The sequence below is a fragment of the Euphorbia lathyris genome, chromosome 7, assembly GCF_963576675.1.
Source record: "Euphorbia lathyris chromosome 7, ddEupLath1.1, whole genome shotgun sequence".
NCBI lineage: Eukaryota > Viridiplantae > Streptophyta > Magnoliopsida > Malpighiales > Euphorbiaceae > Euphorbia > Euphorbia lathyris.
Window position 1 is genome coordinate 67,004,808 of NC_088916.1, and position 24,879 is coordinate 67,029,686.

The 24,879-nt window shown below is 39.2% G+C and overlaps 1 protein-coding gene and 1 non-coding gene across 2 annotated transcripts; one reads left to right on the top strand and one right to left on the bottom strand.

Annotated features, from left to right (window-relative positions):
- Positions 1 to 469: 469 nt before the first annotated feature.
- LOC136201180 (F-box protein 7) lies at positions 470 to 7,768 on the bottom strand. Its single transcript, XM_065991773.1, has 11 exons — positions 7,578 to 7,768; positions 7,022 to 7,108; positions 6,810 to 6,922; positions 6,141 to 6,257; positions 5,957 to 6,053; positions 4,025 to 4,098; positions 2,842 to 2,895; positions 2,626 to 2,727; positions 2,375 to 2,433; positions 1,386 to 1,581; positions 470 to 802 (listed from the first exon to the last, which is right to left on the bottom strand). The coding sequence occupies exons 1-11, from the start codon at positions 7,585 to 7,587 to the stop codon at positions 743 to 745; spliced, it is 969 nt and encodes a 322-aa protein (XP_065847845.1). The 5' UTR covers positions 7,588 to 7,768; the 3' UTR covers positions 470 to 742.
- A 16,650-nt stretch (positions 7,769 to 24,418) lies between these two features.
- On the top strand, positions 24,419 to 24,522 carry LOC136201802 (small nucleolar RNA Z279/snoR105/snoR108). Its single transcript, XR_010674141.1, has one exon. It is a non-coding gene; the product is annotated as a small nucleolar RNA Z279/snoR105/snoR108 (small nucleolar RNA).
- The last annotated feature ends 357 nt before the right edge of the window (positions 24,523 to 24,879 follow it).

Consider the following 24,879-nt stretch of genomic DNA (forward strand, 5'->3'; position numbering starts at 1 on the left):
TCTAGGCAGATTAAAATCCTAAGGTGGAGATTCAAAACATCCTAAAGCTTATATTTAATCCACCTAGATCTAACGGTGAATGACCAAATTTACGTGGTCATCAGGGTCCATGTGAACGCAACTGGGATGAATAATTAACCTAGGAGAACTTGTGCAATATAATACATATAATATTTAGAAATAATACAACAAAAGAACACTAGCCCTATATTTAGAAATAATACAAAAGAACACTAACCCTATTCTTTATGTTAAAAGTTACTAGTTACTATTATTTAAGTCAAAATAAAATTATGTAAACTACAAATTTGAGTATTGTTGTGATTCAGAATTTCACACCTCAAAGAATCACGATTACAACTCATTCCACGTTGTAACTTGTTTTCACATTCACCACACTATTACTACATACAGTTTCTTTCAACGCAAATTAACTGAACAAAATCAGTAATCTCAATGGACAAAACCATAACATCAAAATCATTATGAAAATATATACATATACAGATACTAATTCCCGACATATATCCATCGTACAAATAAGATAAGTTATTTCAGCAACAGATTCGTGACCAGAACACATTACACAACAGTTGATATGACATTGTTTGTTTTCTGATAAGAAAAACACATAAAAAGCTAACAATAAAATGAAAGGAACCGCATACAGTTATACATTATGATACATGGATTACGTTATAAATACATATGTACAAACAAATCCAACAGAACTGTCCAGCTTCTAGCCAGGAACATAGTAATCCATCTTTTCCACAGGCAGGTTCAGAATTGATGTTTCCGCCTACGCATAATACAAATGGCAATTTTTCTCTCAATATTTCTCATAATGTAGATAATGTAAAAGAACAGATTATCTGTATGGAAACGGATATGGAAATCAAAACACACCGGAAAACAAAATTAAAAGAATGTACGACTTTTTAATATATATGTTAAACAAAGTAAATATTAGTCTCATAATAGATGGAAAAAAAGTATTTCTTTTTTCATTTTGAATTCTAGAAAATATTAGGAATTTACTGAACATGTCATTGATCTACTTCTGAAAACAAATTACATGTAGCAAACGAGTTTCCAATTTTTAAATTACATTGTTTTTTTGGTTTCCTAAACCCGAAACACTTTAAATTCAAAGTTTCCGTGCAACATAGGTAAGAACAGATGATCTAATTGGATGTGTGAGCAAATGTTGACACTGATGAGGTGAAGTAAGAAGAGGATTTTAGTTTTAACTATACTTGGCCGGAACACAAAATTCTTGCCATTTGAAGTTGCAGATAAGAACATTAGAAGCACCTCCATATGTATTAAGTTGTGGTTCAAATGTAATTAATTGAAGGCGAGAAAAACCTGAAAATACATACCTCTTCAAATGGAACAAATGCAAAAGGTGCAAGACCCCTGTTATGTGATGTGCGTGCATTGTCGTCTTCTTGCCAATCCTCGACCACTCCAATGACGTCCTCCTCAGGCCCAATGACCCCATCACTGTCCACCTTACTAGTTACGAGTGCGAGAATATCCATCCGATTGTTAGCCCCTGATGTTGTTCCTCTTAATCTATAGAGAGCATCATCAAAATGGTTATCAACATGGATGAGATAAGAAGAAAATGGTAATAGAAGTTCCCCCATGATAATAAGTTGTTCCAATCTATTCGTTCCTAATCCGAACTGAATTATAGATTGATTCATTTATCTATTTGCATGAAGAACCAGACACAAAACAGAGAATCCAGTTTAACCAGTTAGATATATTACCATTGACTAGAGTACATAAACAGGCATAATTTCACCATAATAACTATAAAATTATCCAAATGCAGACATACTTTCATCAGGAAATTAACACATTTGTGGTTATTACCAAAGAATTTTTTCATTTAGGGTAGATTTCAAACTATTTGCGTGGATGTGGTGATTTTGGCTCGTCCTGCCGGTCAGGAAGGCGGACAGGGGAGCTGGGGCAAGTTTCTAACAGTCCGCCTGTGTGACAGGCGGACTGACATTTCAAAGCAAGCTGGTATTTTAATCCTGACATTTTACAAATATAGATTAATCATGGCATTTCACAAGCAGGTATTTATATTACTTTTTACTCTTTTATTGCAGTAAGCTGGCCAATTTCACAATTGTGTTGTGAAATATCAGTCCGCCTGATCCCGTCTCCCCGTCCACCTTCCTAACAGGCGGGCCGAGCCAAAATCACCATACACTGAAATAGTTTGGAATCCACCCTAAATGAAGAAACTTTTTTGGTAATTAACCACAAATGTGTCAATTTCCCTACTTCCATCTTCAAATCAGCACAAAAAAATTGAACAGAAAATTGTACAGGCTGTAATATCCATTACCTTAAAGAAACTTTCCACAGAGTAGGACGCCGACCAGGGTATTGGAAAGCAGCTTCAACCTGCAACAAATGCGTATAAATATAAGCTTTACAGATTGTGAATTCACCAAAATAGAAGGTAATAAAATGAGAAAGGTGCATCTACATTCCATATCCAATTAAGCCTGCAATTAAAGAAAGTCTGCATGCAAGATAAATATTTAAAATGTAAAGTACACAAACAAATCATTACAAACTAGGAAAGAACTGTACCCTGTCATCTGTCAATGTGTAACGGCCACTAAATACATCATCTGCTTTTGATGCACGGAAGTTCATGCATTTCACGACATCCTTCACTGTATGAGGAGAAGTCTATACATCACAAAATAAAAGATAGAATGGTCACAAAGAGACAGAAAGGAAAGCATCCTCGTTATCTATATGCATTACAAATCAATATATTCAATTTTTGTGAGAGATTATTACCTTGTAAAGAAACCTGCCAGAAGGTAAGAATCTCATGTAACGATAATAGCAAACCTGCAAGGAGGAGGGAGGAAAATTGAGGAACCAGCGACTTAAAAACTTCAAAACACACAAACAGTCACACACATATATATTCTCTCACCAGTACACCACTAAATATTCTCTTATGCAATTTCATAATTAATTGATATGCATGAATCAGAATAACAATGAAAACAAGTTCATTAAATGTGAAATCTCTGTTTGTAGTGGCCAGTGAATGCCACATATCTCATTTTCATGTCTCAATAATTACGACGACCATATATAGAAGAGGCATTAGGATGTTTTCAATATTCATGTGCACAAAAGTAGATTTATAAAATAACCACTGTACCTTCACCAATAATTACTGTTTAACAACAATGCTTCTTTAAATTTTTTTCTTTTGTTTGCAGCAACATTAAGCCCAATCATCATACAGGAAAATAATAACCAACACTTCTAAGACAAGTCATGATGTATTAATATTCAATTCATAGTCAAAGTTTGTGGACAACCCCAATAGGATTACTAGAGCTAATTTCAGGTTACTTGGCATCCTTTGACTCAATACAGCAGCAAATCAATAATGAACTCATTAAACTCATGGGATTTCATTTGCATTTCCTGAATGCAGTCATATCTACTGGATAAGCCATGTCACATCATTTCACCATTAACCACGTCAAAAAAAACACGATTATGGAATGGAATTACAGAAAATATGGAAGTTCTGCTGCAGCTAAGTTCATACTAGGGAGGGAAGAAGGGGGTAGAATCCCCCTTTTATTTTAAAGCATTAGAATCTATTCAAAGAACATGGGAAAATTTGGGCAACACATGCAAGATACAAAATTATTTAAAGAGGAACACTTATTATCCACAAGATGAAAAATATTCATGGGAAGAAGGAGACCACCAAAAGAGCAGCGCGCTCAACTGTGCCATCTCCTCATGATTTCACAAAATTAGACATGCATATGAAAAAACTGACGATATACAGGTGAAAGATATTGACATTCCAGAAGTATAAAAATGTGAAAGATGAAAAGATTTTGGCATTTTATTCAGAATTGTAGCCATATTGTCCTTGTGTAGTTTTACATTTCAAGCACTTTATGCACTGAATTATGAAAGTGTATCTAAACAGGCCAAAACATACCAAATGAACTGGATTCCTGACAGTCCACTCTCTCAGACCAGCGCGGATATAGGTGTTCCTACTCACGTAAAGACCTGAGATATAAGAAGAGAAATGCAATCCAAGGTTACTTTATGCACATTCCATCATAAAATACCAGAAAAAAAAAAGGGAAAGTACAGATATGTTCGATCTTCCCCAGCAAATAAGCACATCCTTTTTTCATATTGGGCTACTAATATTCTTTCCCACAAATTTCAACAACCATGGCACAAATTGGTGTCTGCTAATTAATAAAATAGAGCAAGTTCTATTAGACCTGAAAACACACACAATAATCGTTTAAATAAAAATAGATGATAACACATCAACAAGAATGTGTAGCAAACATGAGGACTTTACAACTAAAACAGCCTATAGAAGGGTGGTGGGAATTCATCATCACGGCGAGAAAGGGCATTTCTGGAAGTTCAGAATTAAACTTCTCTCTGGCTTGCCCTGAATGATAATCTGGTTACTAATACAGTCAGGTCTCATAATGCCACGTGTAGTTGGAGTGAGCTGTGTGATGAATCTCTTCCCCATATGCTCTGGGGCACTGTCTGACAAGTGCTGCTATTTCGAATGAGATCCAAGTGTAAGAGATTGACTGGTCTATTCTCTATCTCTATTCGGTTCATGTGGAAATGGAAAAATTCCGCTTTATTCAACAATTGTGAGGGGACTGTTGGCAACAAACTTACATCTTTGTGTGTTTATCTAGGATGTCATTGTCCAGAGATCCCACCAGTCCACCCGAACAGGCTTCCATGGGGAAAAAGGTTGGAATTTTTGTTAGCTGAAAAGCGCTTGTTGATGGATCCTGTATACCCTCCTCTGGCTTATGTGGGGCTGGTGGTCTTTTCAATTACCATAACGGCAACTGGATTTGTGGACAACTTAAGCATTGGGAAATTCACTCTGGCTTATCTCTCGCTATTAAACTGGGCTTATTGTTGTCGTATCTGATTGTCTTTAGGCTATACCAATGCTTACTAGCAAGGATAGGCTGGCTAATTTCCTTCCTAACTAAGTCCGCCCTCACCAACTGTATTCAGAGCATCTGACTGGTCTGAAGTTCACCCACACCAATGCGCTGATATGTTAACAGGGACAGCTTTGAACTATAGCAGAGGCATTAGTCTTTAGTGTAACGTTAACCAGGATACGACTTTTTTGTTGTACTCCGATTACATGAGCACTGCTCACAGTGGACTTGTGATTGCTGCTGGGGATTAGCCTTTGTTTGTTTGTTATTTCTCTTATTCAGTCAAAGAAAAAAAAAAAAGTATAGAAAACAATGTTTCTTTTTCCCACATTTTTCATAATGTATATACAAAGAACTTCCCATTAGAATTAAATTAAAAGAGGTGAGAAAAAAAGAACACAACTTCCAAAAGTGTAGACAGCCACCAATATGTCAATAAACAAAAACAAGGGAATGGAAAAAATTAATAATTTGTCTGGTTCACAAGAGAGGAAGTTGGGAGCATGGAAAGGATTGGAATAAAAGAAGGATGACAGGAAAGAACAACCATGCGTTTTCCTTATGCTTGTTTGGTCAAAGAACAAACAAACAAAAGAAAGAGAGATCTTATATGTGCCCTTTAGAACAAAGGGGCAAAGTTATAATTCAAGGAAAAAATAAGCACTTTCTCCTTTCCAATCTTTCAGTTAATACGAATTGTGTGTTAAGGGCACTAGTATGAAAGGATTTATTTGCTGTCCATTACTTTATCGAACTCCTTCTAAGTTCCAACGAAACATAGGAACATCCTCTCTTTCTTTCATCAATTCCCTCCACTCATTTCCTAACGAAACATACCGAATAAGAGAGAAATAAATAACACTGGTTTGCTTGAAACTATATTCATTAAAAGAAAAGATGTATATTACAATAAATATAGAACATACCATCGGTTCGGACTCTTGGCCTTAAAAGCCACATTTTCCTCCATGAGCTCTCATAACTTGATTGCAAAATCTTATAGTTTTCTACCACTCCGGACAGCTGCAATAAGGGAGCACGTATTCATTATTGGATGATATAAATATAAAAAAAAAGGTTCAAAAATATCCTATACAAACACAAACTTACTTGCCAAGCCTTTAAGCAAGCATTACGCCAGAACACAGGGTTGCGAAGTGTATATCTCCATTTTCGACAAACACAAACAGCCCTTCCTAAATCATAAGGATTCATCCTTATAAAAACCTGCATAAGAATACAAGTTATCATGTCCGCTATGATGCATATTTACTATAAGCATATGCAGGTGTGGTTTAGTTACTGAGAACTTGTTTATTTTTAGTTCATGGTTCTCTTTATGATGCAAACTTGTAAAGAGTCTAAAGGCATTCTAAATTTCTAATACTGGATTAACCTAAGTAGTCTCTCAGATCATATTTACCAACTATTCTGGAGCCCAAATCACTGTTTCCTCCTAGACTCCTTATTTTATAGTGACCATAAACAATAGCAATTTTTCGATACTCTCTAGGTGCCAAACCAGATTTGTGAAAAATGGAACGATACTACAATCCCCAAATTCAAATATTAAATATCCTTCTTTTCCTGTTTTCTGAGATACCATAGCCATTTTACACAAATTTCATATCAGGTGTGACATGTGAGTCAACAAATGTCGAACTTAATGAAAATACTAGTCAAAAAATTAAGCGCGGTGTTTGTCATCTGCTTACCAAAAAAATATCATTTACAAGACTACACAATTCGGTTTTGAATAAATTCATTGAAATGGATTACCTCAAAGAGTAGCTCATCAGGCAAGCAACGGTGAATCAGCGCAGGATCATAATACTGTCTTCTGCTTGCACTCCCAAATGGTGCAACAGGTCGAACATTAACCCCATAGAGATCTGTGATAGAAACCTTGGACATAATAAGAAATTATAAAATCCACAATAAAAATATACAGACAATATGAATGAAAAAGCATCAGTGACTTTGATCATTACCGAGCCATGGTCTTTGTGTAACAATGTATTGGACAGTCTTCAACTGCAAAGCTCTCTCAAGCTCAGCAGGAACTTGTAACGCAAGATCTACAAATCATTGCGAGATCAAAAGAACAAGCACGTTAAAATTATTAAATCACGATACAGTGTGATTTGATGACTAAAAAATGTAGCAAAACATAATCTAAAGCTCCAATTCCGCATAATTCCAAGCCTGAAGTGAACGCAAATAATTGTAACGATATACAGCAATGGAATGCCAATCTTCGGGGCTTTATTTGTAAAGTCTCTATTCCTTGGTAATCAAAACCTAAAGATCTATGAACTAGTCCACATTGAAGCCGAACCTAAACCTGTACAGAGATAGCTGTCCGTACATTGATAAAGGGATGTAGAACATAAATAAACTTCAACCTACCTGAATCTAATGAAAAAATGAAATTGATTCATAAACCGACCTACTAGACAATGTTAATTTAACAAAACTCTTAAATTCAGGCGGCAAAATCATGGAATTGGAACGGCAAAGAGATGAATAGAGGAAGATTTCGATTACCTGAAGTCATTTGGATGATGTATAGAGAAACGGTATTCCCGTTTGTGAAGATGAGAAGCTTCTATCTCTCCTTGGCGATTTTCGCGGGAAAATTCATGAAGAAGATGAAGAGCGACGCCTTACGAGAAAAAATGGAAGGAAAAACAAGTTAACCTCTTTGTGTCAGAATTACCGTCCTTTCACCGTTGGATCTTTGATGAAAGCTTGACGTGTTCTTCCTAATAAAACGACACTAACCTCTGCGTTTTGCACACTGGCCACAATAATGGAGGGGGAAATTGAAGGACATTTGTATGTGTAGTTATTTTCGTACCAGATCAATAATGAATCAATGTTTCTTTTAACTCTTTTGTATACATGGGCCATGTTTAGAAAATAGAGGTTTGGGATAAAAAAAAAATTGCCCTCAAAATCCAAAAATATTACTAGCCATGTTTAGATAGTACGAATTGTTGATATGATAAAAGACGAGTATATCAGATATTAAAATTACACAACATATAAATAGAATAATTCACTTTATTGACAATATTCAATTTAAACATGGTATCAGTACCATATCTTTTTTCCTACGAACATTTCATTTTTGGTCAAAATAAATAAATATGCACCTATAACTTGAGTAAATCTCGCTCTATTGAGAAGATAGCTCGTGTGAATTACATCCTTCAAAATCATTGTTTTTTCAAAGGTGAATTTCAATTCCACACTACCAATTCTAGCAACAAAAGTGGTGTGGGAATCACTCAACGTCACTTTCTTATTCTCGATGACAGTAGTATATGTTTTAAACATATCTCGATTACAACAGACATGGCAAGAAGCACCAGTTTCTACCACCACCCACCTGATCCACCAACAATGTTGATCTCGCTTATCATAGCTGTTAGAGAAAGTTCTTCAGTCAGGTTATCACTATGAGCAGGCAGTTACATGCCATATGATATGGGTTTCCACACTTGAAGTAAAGAAAATCAGTGCCATCTTAGATGGCTACTACTGAGGTCTATTTACCGTTTAATTCACATGTTTCTGTTTACTATTTGCTATTAGTTGATTGTTTTTGTTAAAAGTAGCCTGTGAAAGGTAGTTAAAGAAAGGGTGTTGTTAAACTCAGCCTCAAATTCCCACCCATAGCCCCGTGAAATGACGAAAATGCCCTTTCATGGGTTTTGGGAGGGGAATTTCTAATTTTTTTGCCAATCCGACACGCGGGCGTGTGGATATCACGCCTCACCGCGTGGTCGGACGTGATATACACACGCCTCACCGCGTGGTCGGACGTGATAGCCCCACGCCTCGCCGCAAGGTCGGGCAGTTGTCTATCACGTCCGACCACGCGGTAAGGCGTGTGTATATCACGTCCGACCACGCGGTGAGGCGTGATGTCCACACGCCCGCGTGTCGGATTGGCAAAAAAATTAGCTTTTTAACCCCGTAAATAGTTCGTTAAACCCGTAAATAGGCCGTTAAACCCGTAAATAGGCCGTTAAGCCCGTAACTACAGAATTGTACGTAACAAATAAAATTTAAAAACATAAAAATTAAAATAAACATTAATAAACATAAACATTTATAAACGTAAAAGAGTAAATATAATATATACAACAAAAAGTGTTAAAATGTATGAATTTCTACAACAAAAATTCAGCTCGCCCGACGCCACGCATCCATAAACTCATCCATCTCTCTCTTAATGCGTGGAACATCCTCGTCAGATCGGTGGGTAGCCGATAGTTGGGTGACACGCCACAAACAGTTAATCCACTGCAAAAAAAAAAAAATTAATAAATAAATATTAACAATTAAACACATATAAACTAATACTAAATAATAATAAACTTACAAATTCGCTGTTGGCGCGAGCATGCTGTACCGGTGCAGCCTGTGGTGCATGAAGGAGATGGGGATGCGAATGTCGCCTATACCAGTCCATATAAGCAGGTTCACAGGCTGTGGGATCGTATCCAACGGGTCGGCATCTCCTCCGATCAATGCCCCGAGCCAATGGAAATCTCCGCCACGTATCCTCAACTGTGACTAAGGAATATGTGAGCTTATACGCTATAGATCTCCATGGTCATACTGCTTTATCAGGTCTAATACGCTCAGTTGGGATAGGCTGAATATATCCGACCTGTCGCAGCGCTCGATCGGGCATATACGGCTCGACGATGTCTCTACACCGTATCCAACCGGCGTAGGACACTCGAAGCCGATCATCATCGGGGACAGGACCATAAGGCAACCACGTCACCTGGAAAAAAGTAATACTCAATAAAAAAATAATAATATATTATAAATAATACTTAAATTAATTCTAAAATTTTATAAAATACCTCTGCTGCAGTCATACGGTCCAGCTGCCCGCGAAAGGTATCTAGTCGGGCGGCCGTCTTGCCTGGTACCCCGACCTCCCATCTCAGTGCACGGGCATGGTCAGCTGGGATCAAGTGAGCTCCTCTATGCGGCCGGAACACCGAAAAATACTCGGATATCCATGCCTGCAGTAGAGTCAAACATCCGCATATACCTGAACAGTCTCCCCTGCTCGCTATCCCCAGCTGCCGGTACAACATGGCTAGTGTAGCAGACCCCCATGATAGTCCAGCTGCCCCGCTGACACCGCTGTAAACCTCAGCAAGATGGGCCGGCCTAATCCTATCTCCACTCTTGTCAACAAACAGAGTGGATCCAAGCATAAGCCACATCCACGCTGTGGCCCGAGTAGCGTCATCCCTACCCTTGATCAAAGCCCATGTACAGCCCCAACAAATACACCTCCACCACCCCATAAACGTCGGGTCGGCAACAGAAGATCAGCCTGACTCACCCCAAACATCATCATGCACAAGGCATGAAGCCCGTCAGTAGGGGGAGACTCGGACACCATCGGACCGTCGATCGGGATCCGAAGAATCTGTCACACATCATGCAGCTGCATAGTCATCTCCCCGAACGGCATGTGGAAGGAGTTCGTATCAGACTGCCACCGCTCCACGAACGCAGTCAACAGCGGAGTGTCGAGGTTCTTGAACATGGCATGTGGAAGGTGAGACAAACCAGTCCTCTCGATCATCTCCCTCGGCTGTAAAATGACACATATACAATTTATACAATTACTGAATGTTTTTTATGTTTATAGTTAAAAATACAAATTACAATAAATGTTGACACACTATATTATGCTTACCTCGGGTGACGCATCAGAAAACCACTGACACAAATCTCGGCATGCTGTTGATATGTTGTAGCATGTCAGAAACGACCGAATCTCTCCTCCCAACATCCGTGAGGCAACATGTCCTAGAAAACTAGGAATCACGGAACCATCAACGGGACCACCATCAACCGGTGCAGTAACTACCCAGCTCTCGTCCTCACTAGTTTTGGGACGTTTGCTTGTCCCTGAAAATTATAAAATTATATTAAAGTATCCTAAAAAATACTAAAATATACCAAATTATAGTAAAATTATACTAAAATGCTACTAAATTATACTAAAATACTACTAAAATATACTAAAATATGCCTAAATTATACTAAAATTATAAATTATACTAAAATATACCTAAATTATACTAAAATTATACTAAAATATACCTAAATTATACTAAAATTATACTAAAATATACCTAAAGTTATACTAAAATATACTAAAGTTATACTAAAATATACCTAAATTATAAATTATACTAAAATTATACTAAAATATACCTAAATTATACTAAAATTATACTAAAATAATAAATTATACTAAAATATACTAAAGTTATACTAAAATTATAAATATACTAAAATTATAAAAAATACATGTACTCGCAAAACGACCTCCTACGCGCTGGGTCGGCTGTCTCCCCGGGGTCGGCTGCTCATCGCTCTCCTCAACCTCGCGATCATGTGCAACTGCAGACTGTCGCACTGTTGGTCCCTTATAACGTTACAAGTATAGTTCCAAGGGGGGTTAGGAACTATTTAAAAATTTTAAGCTAGGCCAGACTTCTTTTTCGTGAGAAAAAGGTTTGGACAGCGGCGCTGAGTGAATAGCAAGATACTGGCTTAGTCAACTAGTGACTAGGTCAGTTTCTTTACTTGAGTCAGGAGATAGCACTTAGAGTCTATTCCTGAGCTCAGATATTCAATGCGCACAACTCAGCTTGACCTCTTTACTTGGTCAGTTTTTGTTTAAGCAAGCAATAAATATATAAAGGAGTTAAAGGTTAGAAATATGTTACTCAGCAGATTTATCCAGGTTCGGCCTCCAATCCTACGTCCTGTCCCCGGAACACGTTCCGAGATTTCGAATTCTCTACTGAGCTCTTTAACAGTAGAGCATCAAACCTTTTACGATCTTAGCAACTGAGTATAACAAGAGTACCTTCCTCTATACCTCTACTCAATCCTAATCTCTCGTTGAGTACTATAACCGAGTACTCAGCCTCTCCTTTCTAATCTCTAGAAATGATAAGTGTTTGTCCTAAACAATGATTGCTAAGACACCTTAGATGATTGAATAATCACTCTAGACTTTTACACAAAAGATATGAAATTTAGTGTAAGATTGCTTTGCTTTTTCTTGCAGAACTTTGCGTAGAAATTTGGTCAGCGTAATGGCTTGATCAAGTTCTGTGTTGAATGAAGCAACTGAAGGGCTCTATTTATAGAGACGTCTGAGGTGTCGATCATTTCGAATTTCGAAATAACCGTTGGAGGGAAACGGCTTCCTGTCGTTGTCATCCTGTCTTGCTCAGAGCTCTCGGCCAATCAGATTTGAGTATCTTCTGTCCTTGGTCAGCTTTTGGTCAGCTCGGCAGAATGTCTCTCCATTTATGGTAAGGTCAACTGGACAGCATTCTGTGTCTTCTGATCTTTACCCAAAGTGGAAACACTTTGTCTGGAAGTTATTCTTAGCCAGCTGTTGTCTTGTACTCTTTGTCGAATCAACTCAGCAGCTTCGTCCCGAAGTTGTTCCTCGAAGGTTTTCTAGATCCTTCTTCCGCTGAGCTGCGTTTTGTACATAACGACAGCGTTTTGACATACGCGGGCCGAGTTGCCTTAAACTGTTTGACTTGGGCTTTGACTTCCATATTGGGCTTTGGGCCTTTTAATCTTTGTGTCTTATAAACAATTTAACTAAACATTGAACAAACACATTAGTAGAATAAATCAAAACATTTAAACTTAGTGTGTTTAGAATATTTTTAATTACACTTAAAACAATTTTGTCAAATCAAAATTATGTGGAAAGGTGTTTCAACAAACTCCCTCATTTTGATGTTGGCAAAACTATTCAGTGAAGAACTCGGTATTGAGCTCCCCCATGATAGTTGACCTATTATAGCTTAGCAAACTCCCCCGTCAGGTTTGAGCTACTGACTTAGTTTTACTCTAAACATTTGAAGGTTTAATCGAGTAAGTCAGTTTTCAGATATAGGTCAGCTCATGAAACATATTCTATTTTACTCAGTGTTTAAGCGGAAGTTTTAACATTCAGAGGGCGCTGAGTAATTTGTTGTTCAATGAGTTTTATAAGACAATGTTTTATAAACATACAAGTCAATGTCAAACATGTTATCAGCATTAGGTACAATCAATAAGTTTTATAAGCATTAAACATAGTTGATGTAATTGAAGATACATAATTACTTAATAGTCAGCATCATAGATAATAACTCATAACTCAGTTTTTGGATAAAAAGATGCAAGTATTGATATTACTAGAAGTAGTCAGCGTATACAACAAAAGAAAAACATAAACATAGAGACTACAAACTTAGCATAACTAAGCTAGCCTAATTTCTATTTCTTTTTCTTTTGTTTGGACTGACTATGCTCATGTTGTGTTCTATCTTGTTTTTTCCCCCGTTTTGTCAGCATCGGGAGGAGGAATCCTAAAGGCATCGGTTAAGACGGCTCTGGTCAGTTCCGTGGACAGCGCCTTAAGTCTATCGGCGCTTTCATTGACACCGTCAAAAATAGCAACTCCATCATCTGAGACCTTGATGGGTATATTAAGTTCAGCAGCGCTAATCATGCTTACTATGAAAGCTTGAGATTTACCTATCCAGGTAAGTGCTTCGGTCAGACCAGCAACGACTTGATGAAATGTCTTCAGTAAGGATGTGTCGTAGTATTGACGCTGAATATTGCTATGACGTACATGGTTGAAAGTTTGTCTGGTGACAGACAGTATTTTATTTTGCTTCATGGCGTCAGTGTCCATCTCCTATTTGTTCAAGTTTAACAGTCGAACAGCCTCACCAATTTGCTCCACTGAGCATTGAGAATAGGAGACCATTTGCTCGTTGGTCTTGATTTGCTCGGTGTGAAGCTGAGCAAAGAGCATTTTAACTTCATCAGAAGTGGCATATCACGTGTTCGCAGCTGACAGGGTCTGAACTTGACCTTGAAGAGAATTGAGATGTTGAACAATTGTCAGCTGGAGCTCAGCCAGCTTTGTGATGGAATCCTGCTTAGGTTGCTGTGCTTGAAAGGAGACTATGACACTCAGCAAATCCTCGAATCCCTTAACTTCATTGAGAAGCTGAGTTACGTGGGAGAGCTGAGTTGTCTCAACAGTAGAAGACCCAGCAGCAGGTGGAGTGGTTTGATGAAGGTCTTTGATTAAAGTTTGCACCGAGTCGATGATTCTTTTTCCAGACTCGGTGGCATGTAAGTAGCTGAGAGAGCCTTCATGAACTTGCCTAGCTTCCTCAGTATGGCCGGTTGGAAGAGGAGTCAAGGGTATAACATGGTCAGTGACTGGAAGTGTGTTTCCAATCTGCACTTGAGTCTCAGGTAAAACTGATTGATCGGCAGAAGTGTTGATTGGAGAAGAAGTAATCCGAATGCTGTCTGTGCTGACTGGAGCATGAATGTCCTGAGTCAGCACAATGCTTGTTGTAACAGCATTGACAGGAATTGGCTCCACTTGGCTTGTAGAGTTAGCAGAAGCATTCAAGTCGGCGTGTTCCTTTGGTGAAGAAACAGAGGCTTGCTTTTCAAGGGAAGCCGATGGAGTAGAAGATGGTTGTTTTCTGAAAAATTTCAGCTTGAGTTTAGAAGGGTCTTGGGTCAGCTTCTGGATAACAAAGTCAGGGACAGTTGGTTTTTGAACAGGAGGGTCAATGACAGACTTCTGACTTGCCTTGACTAATCTTCTTCTTGGAGGAGGAGTGTCAGCTTGTATAGATTCTCCTGAGTGAGAGGGAGAAGTTTCCTCTTGATCGGCATTAAGCTGGTCAGCTTGTTCTTGTTCTTGATTAACATTGGATTGGTCAGGTTCTTGTTCATTTCCAGCAGCCAACTCAGTATTGGTTGGCTCAGCTTCAACCTCACTAGCTGTCTCCTCAGCGTCCTCAGTGTCATCATGACCGCCATCTTCTTCTTGTTCTTTATCTTCTTCACTATCGCCATCTAACTCTTCCTCAACTTGTGCAATGAACTGATCGTCCAGATGCACATCATCTTCTTGATGCTCAGCTACAGTTCCTAGACACTGTGTGTAGTGAGAATCACCAGGAACAACGACGTCAGTAGGAATAGCATTAATAGGAGTCAGTGTAGAAGACTTCTGCTTCTTTTGAGGTTGCTCATCAACATTTGTTCTTTCCTCAATTTCAGGCTCATCTTGCCTGCTCCTTTTCTCAGCTGACTTAGGTCTCTCCTGACCTTGTTCAGCAGCTGACTTCGGCTTCTTGGCCTGAGGCTCAGCCTTCTTTGAAGGAGTCCCAACAGCTTTCCTCCTGCGGGCAGCTGGAGCCTTTGTCCTTTGGCTTTGCTTTGGAGCTGTTTCCTCAGCTTGTTGTTCAGCAGCAGCTTTTCCTTTCTTTAGTGGCTGATTGAACTTCAAAGCCCTCAGCGAAGCCGCGGTTATCTCAGATCCTCTAGCCTTAGTTTCCTCAGATAGATCAATTTGATGATCTAAGAGGATTCTGGTGATGAGTGATCCCAGCCTGAGAGTTCCAGTGCTCCTTTGGAAGCCATCAATCAAAAATACTGGTATGTTGATCGGCTTGTACGTCAGCATATACCATATGAAGCATTGCTCAAAATTCGTTGCTGAGGTAGTGCAGTTGATCTTTGGATAAATGAAGAAGGTCAGTATATAGTGAGCCATCTTTTGGTGCTGACCCATTGAGGTGCTTGAGACTTCTCCAGAGTGGCCAGCGGGCTTACAGAAGGTGGTATCATACCCAGTTCCTTCGTGATCCCCAGATCTCCTCAGTTTTGTTCCCTCATTCTTTAACGTCAGCAAGTTAGCAAGATAGGTAGGGTTTATGAAAATGGTCTTTTCCTTTACCACAGTTACCAGATAGTCCTAGTTATCATCAACAACTCGGAGATTGTGGTAGAACTCCCTTACTAGGCCAGGATAGGTGTGATCTCTAATGGAGAACAGCTCTGTCCAGCCATTCTTTGATATCCATTCGCAGAAGGGTTGCTCGGATGTCACGAAGGCCTCAGAAACCCATCGTGAGAAGTCTACTTTCCATTCGCTAATGTCTTCAAATACCTTGGTATAGGTTCTGGCCTTGGTCGGCTTACCCTTAGTTGAGGTAGCTTGGCCAGCTTTGCCTTTGCTCGGCGTACTGACCTTGGTGGTTTCAGGCACAGTAGTTTGCCTAGAGGGTTCATCGGAGCTGGTCTTAGGGTGACCGGCACCGGAGATGTTGACGGAAACTCGAGTCATTATTTCAGAAAAAGATTGGGAGGCTTTGAGAGTCTTAGAGAGAGAATGCTTTGCCAGAAAATTCGGTAAGTGTAAAGAAAATAAAAAATGGGGATTTACCCATTATTTATAGCGGTGAAGAGTGGATCTTATCGAATCCATGTGTTAGTTTTGCCTTGGGATTTTCAACCGACAAAGATCCTGGCTTTTATGACACATTCGGCGCATACGTCATCCTAGGTGGCTATTCGCGTGCCTTTGCATTTAATGCAACGGATCTAACACTCAGCGTTTAGAATACTAAGCGTTTTATATTCTGAGTGGTCAGTAGTATATGAAAGGATGATTTCTCAGTTTGAGATTACTAATCGGTGTGCATATTTACTCAGTATTGATATGTATTTTGCGTTAAGTACTCAGCATAACAATCACTCAGCATGCATTTGCATAAATCATTCAGCATAGTAATTCACTCAGCATAAATTACATTTTAGAACACGAATTTACTGAAGAGGATTAAACATACCAATGGCTTCTTTCAGTATGCTGAACTGTTCACGAGCCAGTGGCTTTGTGAAGATATCCGCAAGCTGCTCATCCGTTGGGACATAGGTCAGCTTTATCTCACCCTTGAGTACATGGTCTCTAATGAAGTGATGTCTTATGCTGACATACTTCATCCTGCTGTGTTGAATTGGGTTCTTTGATAGATCAATTGCACTTTTGTTGTCGCATTTGACCTCAATTGTCTTTGTTTGAAGACCATAGTCTTCAAGCTGTTGCTTAATCCATAGGACTTGAGCAACACAGTGACCAGCAGCAATGTACTCAGCTTCAGTGGTAGACAAGGCTACTGACGCCTGCTTCTTGCTGAACTAGGATACAAGACAGCTTCCTAAGAAGTGACATCCTCCAGAGGTGCTTTTTCGTTCTAGCTTGTCTCGACCATAGTCAGCGTCAGTGTATCCAACGAGTGTAAAGCCATAAGTGTTGGGATACCATAAACCTGCGTTCACTGAGCTTTGCAAATATCTAAGGATTTTTTTTATAGCTATGTAATGAGATTCCTTAGGGTTAGATTGATATCTAGCACAGTAGCATACTAAGAACTGAATGTCCGGTTTACTTGCTGTTAAGTAAAGTAGAGAGCCTATCATACCTCGATACAATTTGCTGTCTACCGACTTACCATTCTCGTCAGCGCAGAGGACAGTGTCAGTGCCCATAGGAGTGGATATTGGCTTGCAATTTTCAAGATCATATTTCTTCAATATCTCCTTGGCATATTTAGCTTGACTGATGAAGATGCCATTTTTCCCTTGTTTGATTTGAAGTCCAAGGAAGAAGTTGAGTTCTCCCATCATCGACATTTCAAACTCAGTCTGCATTTGCTTGCTAAATTCCTTGCACATTGACTCATTAGTAGCACCGAAAATAATATCATCAACGTATATTTGAGCCAGCAGGGTATCTTTACCCTTTCTCTTAATGAATAAGGTTGTATCAGCTTTGCCCCTGACATAGTTTCTAGTCAGCAGGAACCTGGTCAGCCTCTCATACCAAGCACGCGGTGCTTGCTTGAGCCCGTACAAAGCCTTTTTGAGTTTATAAACGTGGTTTGGGAATTTAGGATCCTCAAACCCTGGAGGTTGATTAACATAAACTTCCTCGTTTATAACTCCATTAAGGAATGCACTCTTAACATCCATTTGAAACAGTTTAAAGTTCATGTAAGATGCATGCATATGCACATAAAATTCTAATAGCCTCTAGCCTTGCCACTGGGGCAAAGGTCTCACCATAGTCAATACCTTCTTGCTGACTGTAGCCCTGAGCTACAAGCCTTGCTTTATTCCTGACTACATTTCCTTGCTCATCCAGCTTGTTGCGGAAGACCCATCTTGTTCCAATGGTCTTCTGACTCTTTGGATGTGGCACTAGCTCCCATACATCGTTTCTTCTGAATTGGTCAAGTTCCTCTTGCATTGCGCTCATCCAGAATTCATCTTCCTCAGCATCAGCGAAGTTCTTAGGTTCCTGAACTGAGACGAAGGCTACATTGCTGAGGTACCTCCTGAGTTGGTTTCTTGTCATCAAGGTATTCTCAGCGGCATCAAAGATTGCACTCTCTGAGTGCCCTCTTGGAATCCTTATCTCCTTGGGTAGATTGATGTCTTGTGCTGTCTGTGTTTCAACAATCTCTGCAGGTGTAGACTGGTCAGTGAAAACAATCTTAGGTTCACTTTTACCTTTGGTCACCCCTTGAGGGAATGACTCAGCGACTGTATCTTGATCAGCGGATGCTGAGTGTGGATCATCCTCGGTCAGCGGCTGGTATCTACCTGCAGGGTTAGTTTCGTCGAACTCAACATGTACTGGCTCTTCTAAAACTTGAGTTCGTTTATTGAAAACTCTGTATGCTTTGCTGTTTGTTGAGTAGCATAAAAAGATAGCTTCATCAGCTTTTGAGTCAAACTTAGCTAGGCTATCCTTAGTGTTTAAAATAAAACATTTACAGCCAAAGGCACGAAAGTATCCAATGTTGGGCTTTCGTCCTTTCCAAAGCTCATAGGGGGTTTTCTTTAGTATAGGTCTAACAAGAGCCCTATTAAGAATGTAGCACGTTGTGTTAACAGCTTCTCCCCAAAAGTACTTTGGAAGCCTATGCCCACTCAGCATTGTCCTGGCTATTTCAACCAAGGTTCTGTTCTTCTTTTCAACAACCCCATTTTGTTGAGGCGTTCTAGGAGCATAAAAGTTATGGTCAATTCCGCTGGCTTCACAGAATTCAACAAACTGTTGGTTTTTGAATTCTCCACCATTATCACTTCGGATGTGAGCCAGTTTTAGGTCTTTATCATTTTCAAGTTTTCTAATCAAATTTGAAAATGTCTCAAAGGTCTCATCCTTGCTACTCAGCAAGATGACCCAAGTGTACCGAGAGAAGTCATCTACAATGACCAAGGAAAACTTCTTCCACCTAGACTCAGCGGCTGGACTGGACCGAAGAGATCCAAGTGTAGTAATTCTAACAGACGCTTAGTTGAGACAATGTTTTTGCTATGAAAAGATTGTTTGGTTTGTTTTCCAGCTTGGCAAGCGTGGCATAATTGATCCTTTTCAAATCTAAGTTCAGGCAGTCCCTCAACCAATTGCTTTCTTGCTAATTTGGCCCGGAGGTCCATGCTTACATGACCAAGTCTCCTGTGCCATAGCCAGGAATTTTCTTCCTTTGAAACTAAGCATACAGTTTTTGAAAACTTTTTCTCTAAGTCTAGCATAAAGACATTATCAATCCGAGGGGCAGTTAAAATTAACTCATTTGTTTTTCCCTCGTATATTTTACATCCAGTAGCATCAAATATAACTTTTCTCCCATTGTCACATAGCTGAGCTACGCTGAGTAAGTTATATTTGAGTCCGCTGACTAGGGAGACTGACTCAATAGTAGGATTACCTCCGATGGTTCCTGACCCTACTATCTTACCCTTTTTGTTGTCTCCAAAACTTACGCTTCCTCCTCGTTTACGCTCAAACGTGATGAACTGAGTTTCATCACCAATCATGTGCCTCGAGCATGCGCTGTCAATATACCACATCTTTGACTTCTCAGCACACCTCAGGCTTACCTGCATTGTAACTAGTTACTTTTAGATACCCAATTCTTTTTGGGTCCTTGCTTGTTAGGTTCAACAGGTAAAGCATCATATTTTATTTTATGGCGGCATACTTGGATGGTATGGCCATTCTTTCCACAGAAGTCACAACTGATCTTCCGTTTAGGATTTTTCACTGAATGGTCAGCACCCCAGTGCTGAGCGTGCCAGCACACCTTTGTGGTGTGTCCTTTCTTCCCACAGAAGTCACACTGGACATTCCGCTCGGGATTCCATCTCTGCTGACCAGTACTTCGGTACTGAGCATTCAGAGGAATATTTCTTTTGTTTTGAACCTTTAGTTGGTTCTAGATATTTGTGACGTCCTTTCTCAGTTTCTTTGAATCTGATTGGACTTCAGAGACAGACTTATGTATGATCTCCATATTATCATGCAAAGTTGAGTTGTCCTGAAGAAGGAATCTGAGGTCACTTAGCTTGACCTCTTCAACCTCGTCACAACGCCTGCTGAGTGCTCTAATTTTCTTATTACACTTTTTGACAAGTGTATAGAGGTCAATCAGGGCATTACCCATTTCGTTTCTGAGCTGGAAAAGTGATATTACCTCATTTGATTGCTCCTCATCGTCAGATGCAATGGAGGGGTCAGCATGCTCAGAGACGCACGGCTCAGCAAGTTCGTCAGCCATGAAGCATATCTTCGCTGACTCGGTGGCCTCAGCTTCTGTTGATGAAGACTCATCACTGTCGCTCCATGTTGCCACCATTGCCTTTTTGCCGTTCTTCTTTTCTTTCCTCAGCGTGGGGCAGCTTGACTTGATATGGCCAGTTTGATGACATTCAAAGCATGTAATGGGCTTTGAGTTGTCCTTCTTGTATTTGCTGTCGCTGGACTCAGCTTTATACTTATCAAACTTTCTGTAAGGCTTCTTAGAATATTTGTCATTCTTTCTGAACAGCCTTTTCATCTTCCTTGTGAACATAGCCATCTCCTCATCATCTGTTGAGCTCCCATCAGTGGAGTCAGCTTTCATGACAAGAGATTTTTGCTTCTTGTCTTCAGACTTTTCCTTCACCTCGAAATTCTTCATTGAGATCTCATGGGTCAGCAGCGAGCCGATGAGCTCATCATATTTGTAGGTGGTTAGGTCCTGAGCTTCCTCAACAGCGGTCTTCTTTGCTTGCCAGTCTTTGGGAAGGCTCCTGAGTATCTTCTTGACTTGTTCTTCCTCAGTGAAGATCTTCCCAAGTCTCTTGAGCTCATTGATGATGTTGGTAAATCTTGCATTCATGTCAGATATTCCCTCATCATTGTTCATTTCGAACAGCTCGTACAGTCTCATCTGCTGGTTCACCTTCGACTCCTTTACTTTGTTGGTTCCTTCGTAGGTGACCTCCAGCTTCTTCCAGATCTCTTGCGCCGACTCACAACCTGAGATTTTATTATATTCTACAGCATCGAGCGCACAGTGAAGCATGTTTATAGCCGAAGCATGATTTTGAAGCTTCTTGAGATCATCCTCTGTCTATTTGGCCTCAGCTTTAACAACTGTTTGGCCAGCCACAACTTCGACAGGTACAAATGGACCTTGGACTATGGATAGCCAGGCGCTCATATTTGTAGCCTGAATGAAATTTTTCATCCTATTCTTCCAGAAGGTGTAGTTAGACCCGAAGAATAGGGGAGGCCGAGTAATGGACAGCCCCTCAAGTAAGATCTGAGTTGTTTGGTTTCCTGGGAGAAACCGAGTGTTGTTTTCGCCCATAATGGGGATCAGCTCAAGGTGGTTAAACCTTTTACAGTGAGCTTTTAAGCTCTGACACCACTTGTTGGTCCCTTATAACGTTACAAGTATAGTTCCAAGGGGAGGTTAGGAACTATTTAAAAATTTTAAGCTAGGGCAGACTTCTTTTTCGTGAGAAAAAGGTTTGGACAGCGGCGCTGAGTGAATAGCAAGATACTAGCTTAGTCAACTAGTGACTAGGTCGGTTTCTTTACTTGAGTCAGGAGATAGCACTTAGAGTCTATTCCTGAGCTCAGATATTCAATGCGCACAACTCTGCTTGACCTCTTTACTTGGTCAGTTTTTGTTTAAGCAAGCAATAAATATATAAAAGAGTTAAAGGTTAGAAATATGTTACTCAGCAGATTTATCCAGGTTCGGCCTCCAAGCTTACGTCCTGTCCCCGGAACACGTTCCGAGATTTCGAATTCTCTATTGAGCTCTTTAACAGTAGAGCATCAAACCTTTTACAATCTTAGCAACTGAGTATAACAAGAGTACCTTCCTCTATACCTCTACTCAATCCTAATCTCTCGCTGAGTACTATAACCGAGTACTCAGCCTCTCCTTTCTAATCTCTAGAAATGATAAGTGTTTGTCCTAAACAATGATTGCTAAGACACCTTAGATGATTGAATAATCACTCTACACTTTTACACAAAAGATATGAAATTTAGTGTAAGATTGCTTTGCTTTTTCTTGCAGAACTTTGCGTAGAAATTTGGTCAGCGTAATGGCTTGATCAAGTTCTGTGTTGAATGAAGCAACTGAAGGGCTCTATTTATAGACACGTCTGAGGTGTCGGTCATTTTGAATTTCGAAATAACCGTTGGAGGGAAACGGCTTCCTGTCGTTGTCATCCTGTCTTGCTCAGAGCTCTCGGCCAATCAGATTTGAGTATCTTCTGTCCTCGGTCAGCTTTTGGTCAGCTCGGCAGAATGTCTCTCCATTTATGGTAAGGTCAACTGGACAGCATTCTGTGTCTTCTGATCTTTACCCAAAGTGGAAACACTTTGTCTGGAAGTTATTCTTAGCCAGCTGCTGTCTTGTACTCTTTATCGAATCAACTCAGCAGCTTCGTCCCGAAATTGTTCCTCGAAGGTCTTCTAGATCCTTCTTCCGCTGAGCTGCGTTTTGTACATAACGACAGCGTTTTGACATACGCGGGCCGAGTTGCCTTAAACTGTTTGACTTGGGCTTTGACTTCCATATTGGGCTTTGGGCCTTTTAATCTTTGTGTCTTATAAACAATTTAACTCAACATTGAACAAACACATTAGTAGAATAAATCAAAGCATTTAAACTTAGTGTGTTTATAATATTTTTAATTACACTTAAACAATTTTGTCAAATCAAAATTATGTGGAAAGGTGTTTCAACACGCACTGCCCGGGCTGCCACATCCAGGTAGTCCTGAAAAGAATCGCTATCAGGCTCTCTGTCCTCAAAATCAGTCGCCCCCTCTGATCCATGAATATCGGGCTGATCTGCAATCGGCCCCCTCCTCACCTGCTCCGTCGCAGCCCCTCTCCACCTACGACCAGATATATCACGCAATCTCGTATGTCGTGGTGTATCATCCTCGTCGTCCATATCTAGACGACGAACAGATGACGGGATGGATTTCCCACCCCTAGTAGACCGCTCCGTTTACAAAAAAAAATTACACTAAATTAATAAAATTGTAAATAATGTAAATTATACTAAATTTATAAAATTATGCTAAAATACTACTAAATTAATACAAATGATAATAATAAATTACACTAAATTAATAAAATTATAATAAATTATACTAAAGTTATACTCAATTTATACTAAATTATACTAAAGTTATAATAAATTATACTAAATTAATAAAATTACCCTAAATTAATAAAATTATAAAAATCATGCTAAAACTATACTTAATTTATACTAAAATTATAAAATTACACTAAATAACTAAAATGTTTAATAATATATCTTTTTATAAAAAAACAACGTGGGGCGTAAGGGAATCACGCCCGAACCACTGGGCGGGCGTATGAACATCACGCCATATCAGTGGTTCGGGCGTATGAGTATCACGCTCTACCACTGGTACGGGCGTGTGGCTATCACGCCCGCACCACTGGTCGGACGTGATACTCATACGCCTGAACCGCAGATCGGGCGTGATGTTCATACGCCCGATTGCGATTCCGGTGATTTTTTTCAAACAACCAACAGATTCAATTCGATCTAAAAATCAACGAAATAAAGCGGTAAATCTTACCATTTTAGCTTTTCCTTTACGGTTTCTGTCACCATCCATGATTCGGTTCACTAATTTGTCCGGATTTGAGCAAAAATCGTATAGGGTTCTTGAGAGGTTTTGGGTTTTTTCAAATTTAGTACAAAGGGTAGTTCGGTCTATTACAGGGGCTAGAAGTATAAATTAGTGGATGAGTTTAGTAACCCACTAAAGAAATTGAAACAAATGGCACTTAATGATAAATATTAATTAGATTATCTTAAGAGATGTTTGTTAGATAAAAAAAAAAAAGTAATTGATATGTGTTAGATAATGTATAAACCTATAAGTTTTGTAAAATTCATTCATATGCAACGTTGATTTGAGTTTTTCATTTGTTATTTAGGTTTTCGTTTTTGAAATTGAGGCGGGGTGTTGTAAATTTGTGTTGTATTAGTATCCCACATCGACAAAGAGGGAAGAGAGGGGGTGGAGATGCTGAGTATAAAAAGGTGAAAAGAAGAGGTTAGAAAGCATCCTTCATGGCAGCAAACGGGATGTGATGAGTGGTCAATGCTCGCTAAAGCTATGCGAGATGGGTGTCCGCCCTTTTTCGTTACGACAAACTGGGCACCCTCTTTTTTACCAATCTGATCCCAATTAACCACTTTACTAAAATAGTCTTTTTGTCTTTATTTTATTTATTTTTTTAAATTGAGTCATGGGTTTAGGGGTTAAATTACCTAACAAATAGGTGGTATTATCTTTTGTTTTTTAAATACTGTGGTTTATTTTTTGTCAAAACGAGGATTGAGGTTTTCAGCTTTAGCAAAATAAAGACTTTTTCGATTGATACTATTAAAATCACCCTTGACGATTTCAAAAATGACATTTAAGAACTACTAATATTCTAAACAACTTTAATTCTTCAACTTTTTTATTTTGAAATTATTTAGATGATGTTTGGTAAAGAGAGAGAAAGTTAATGTTTAGAGAGTGTTGTAAAAAAGATGAT

What these genes read in the sequence shown, in the direction of transcription:
- LOC136201180 (XM_065991773.1), bottom strand. An exon ending in CTGATGAGCTACTCTTTGAG is followed by an intron (nt 6,258 to 6,809) that starts GTAATCCATTTC and finishes ATTCTTATGCAG; the next exon opens with GTTTTTATAAGGATGAATCC. An exon ending in CATTTGTTCCATTTGAAGAG is followed by an intron (nt 803 to 1,385) that starts GTATGTATTTTC and finishes TATTATGCGTAG; the next exon opens with GCGGAAACATCAATTCTGAA.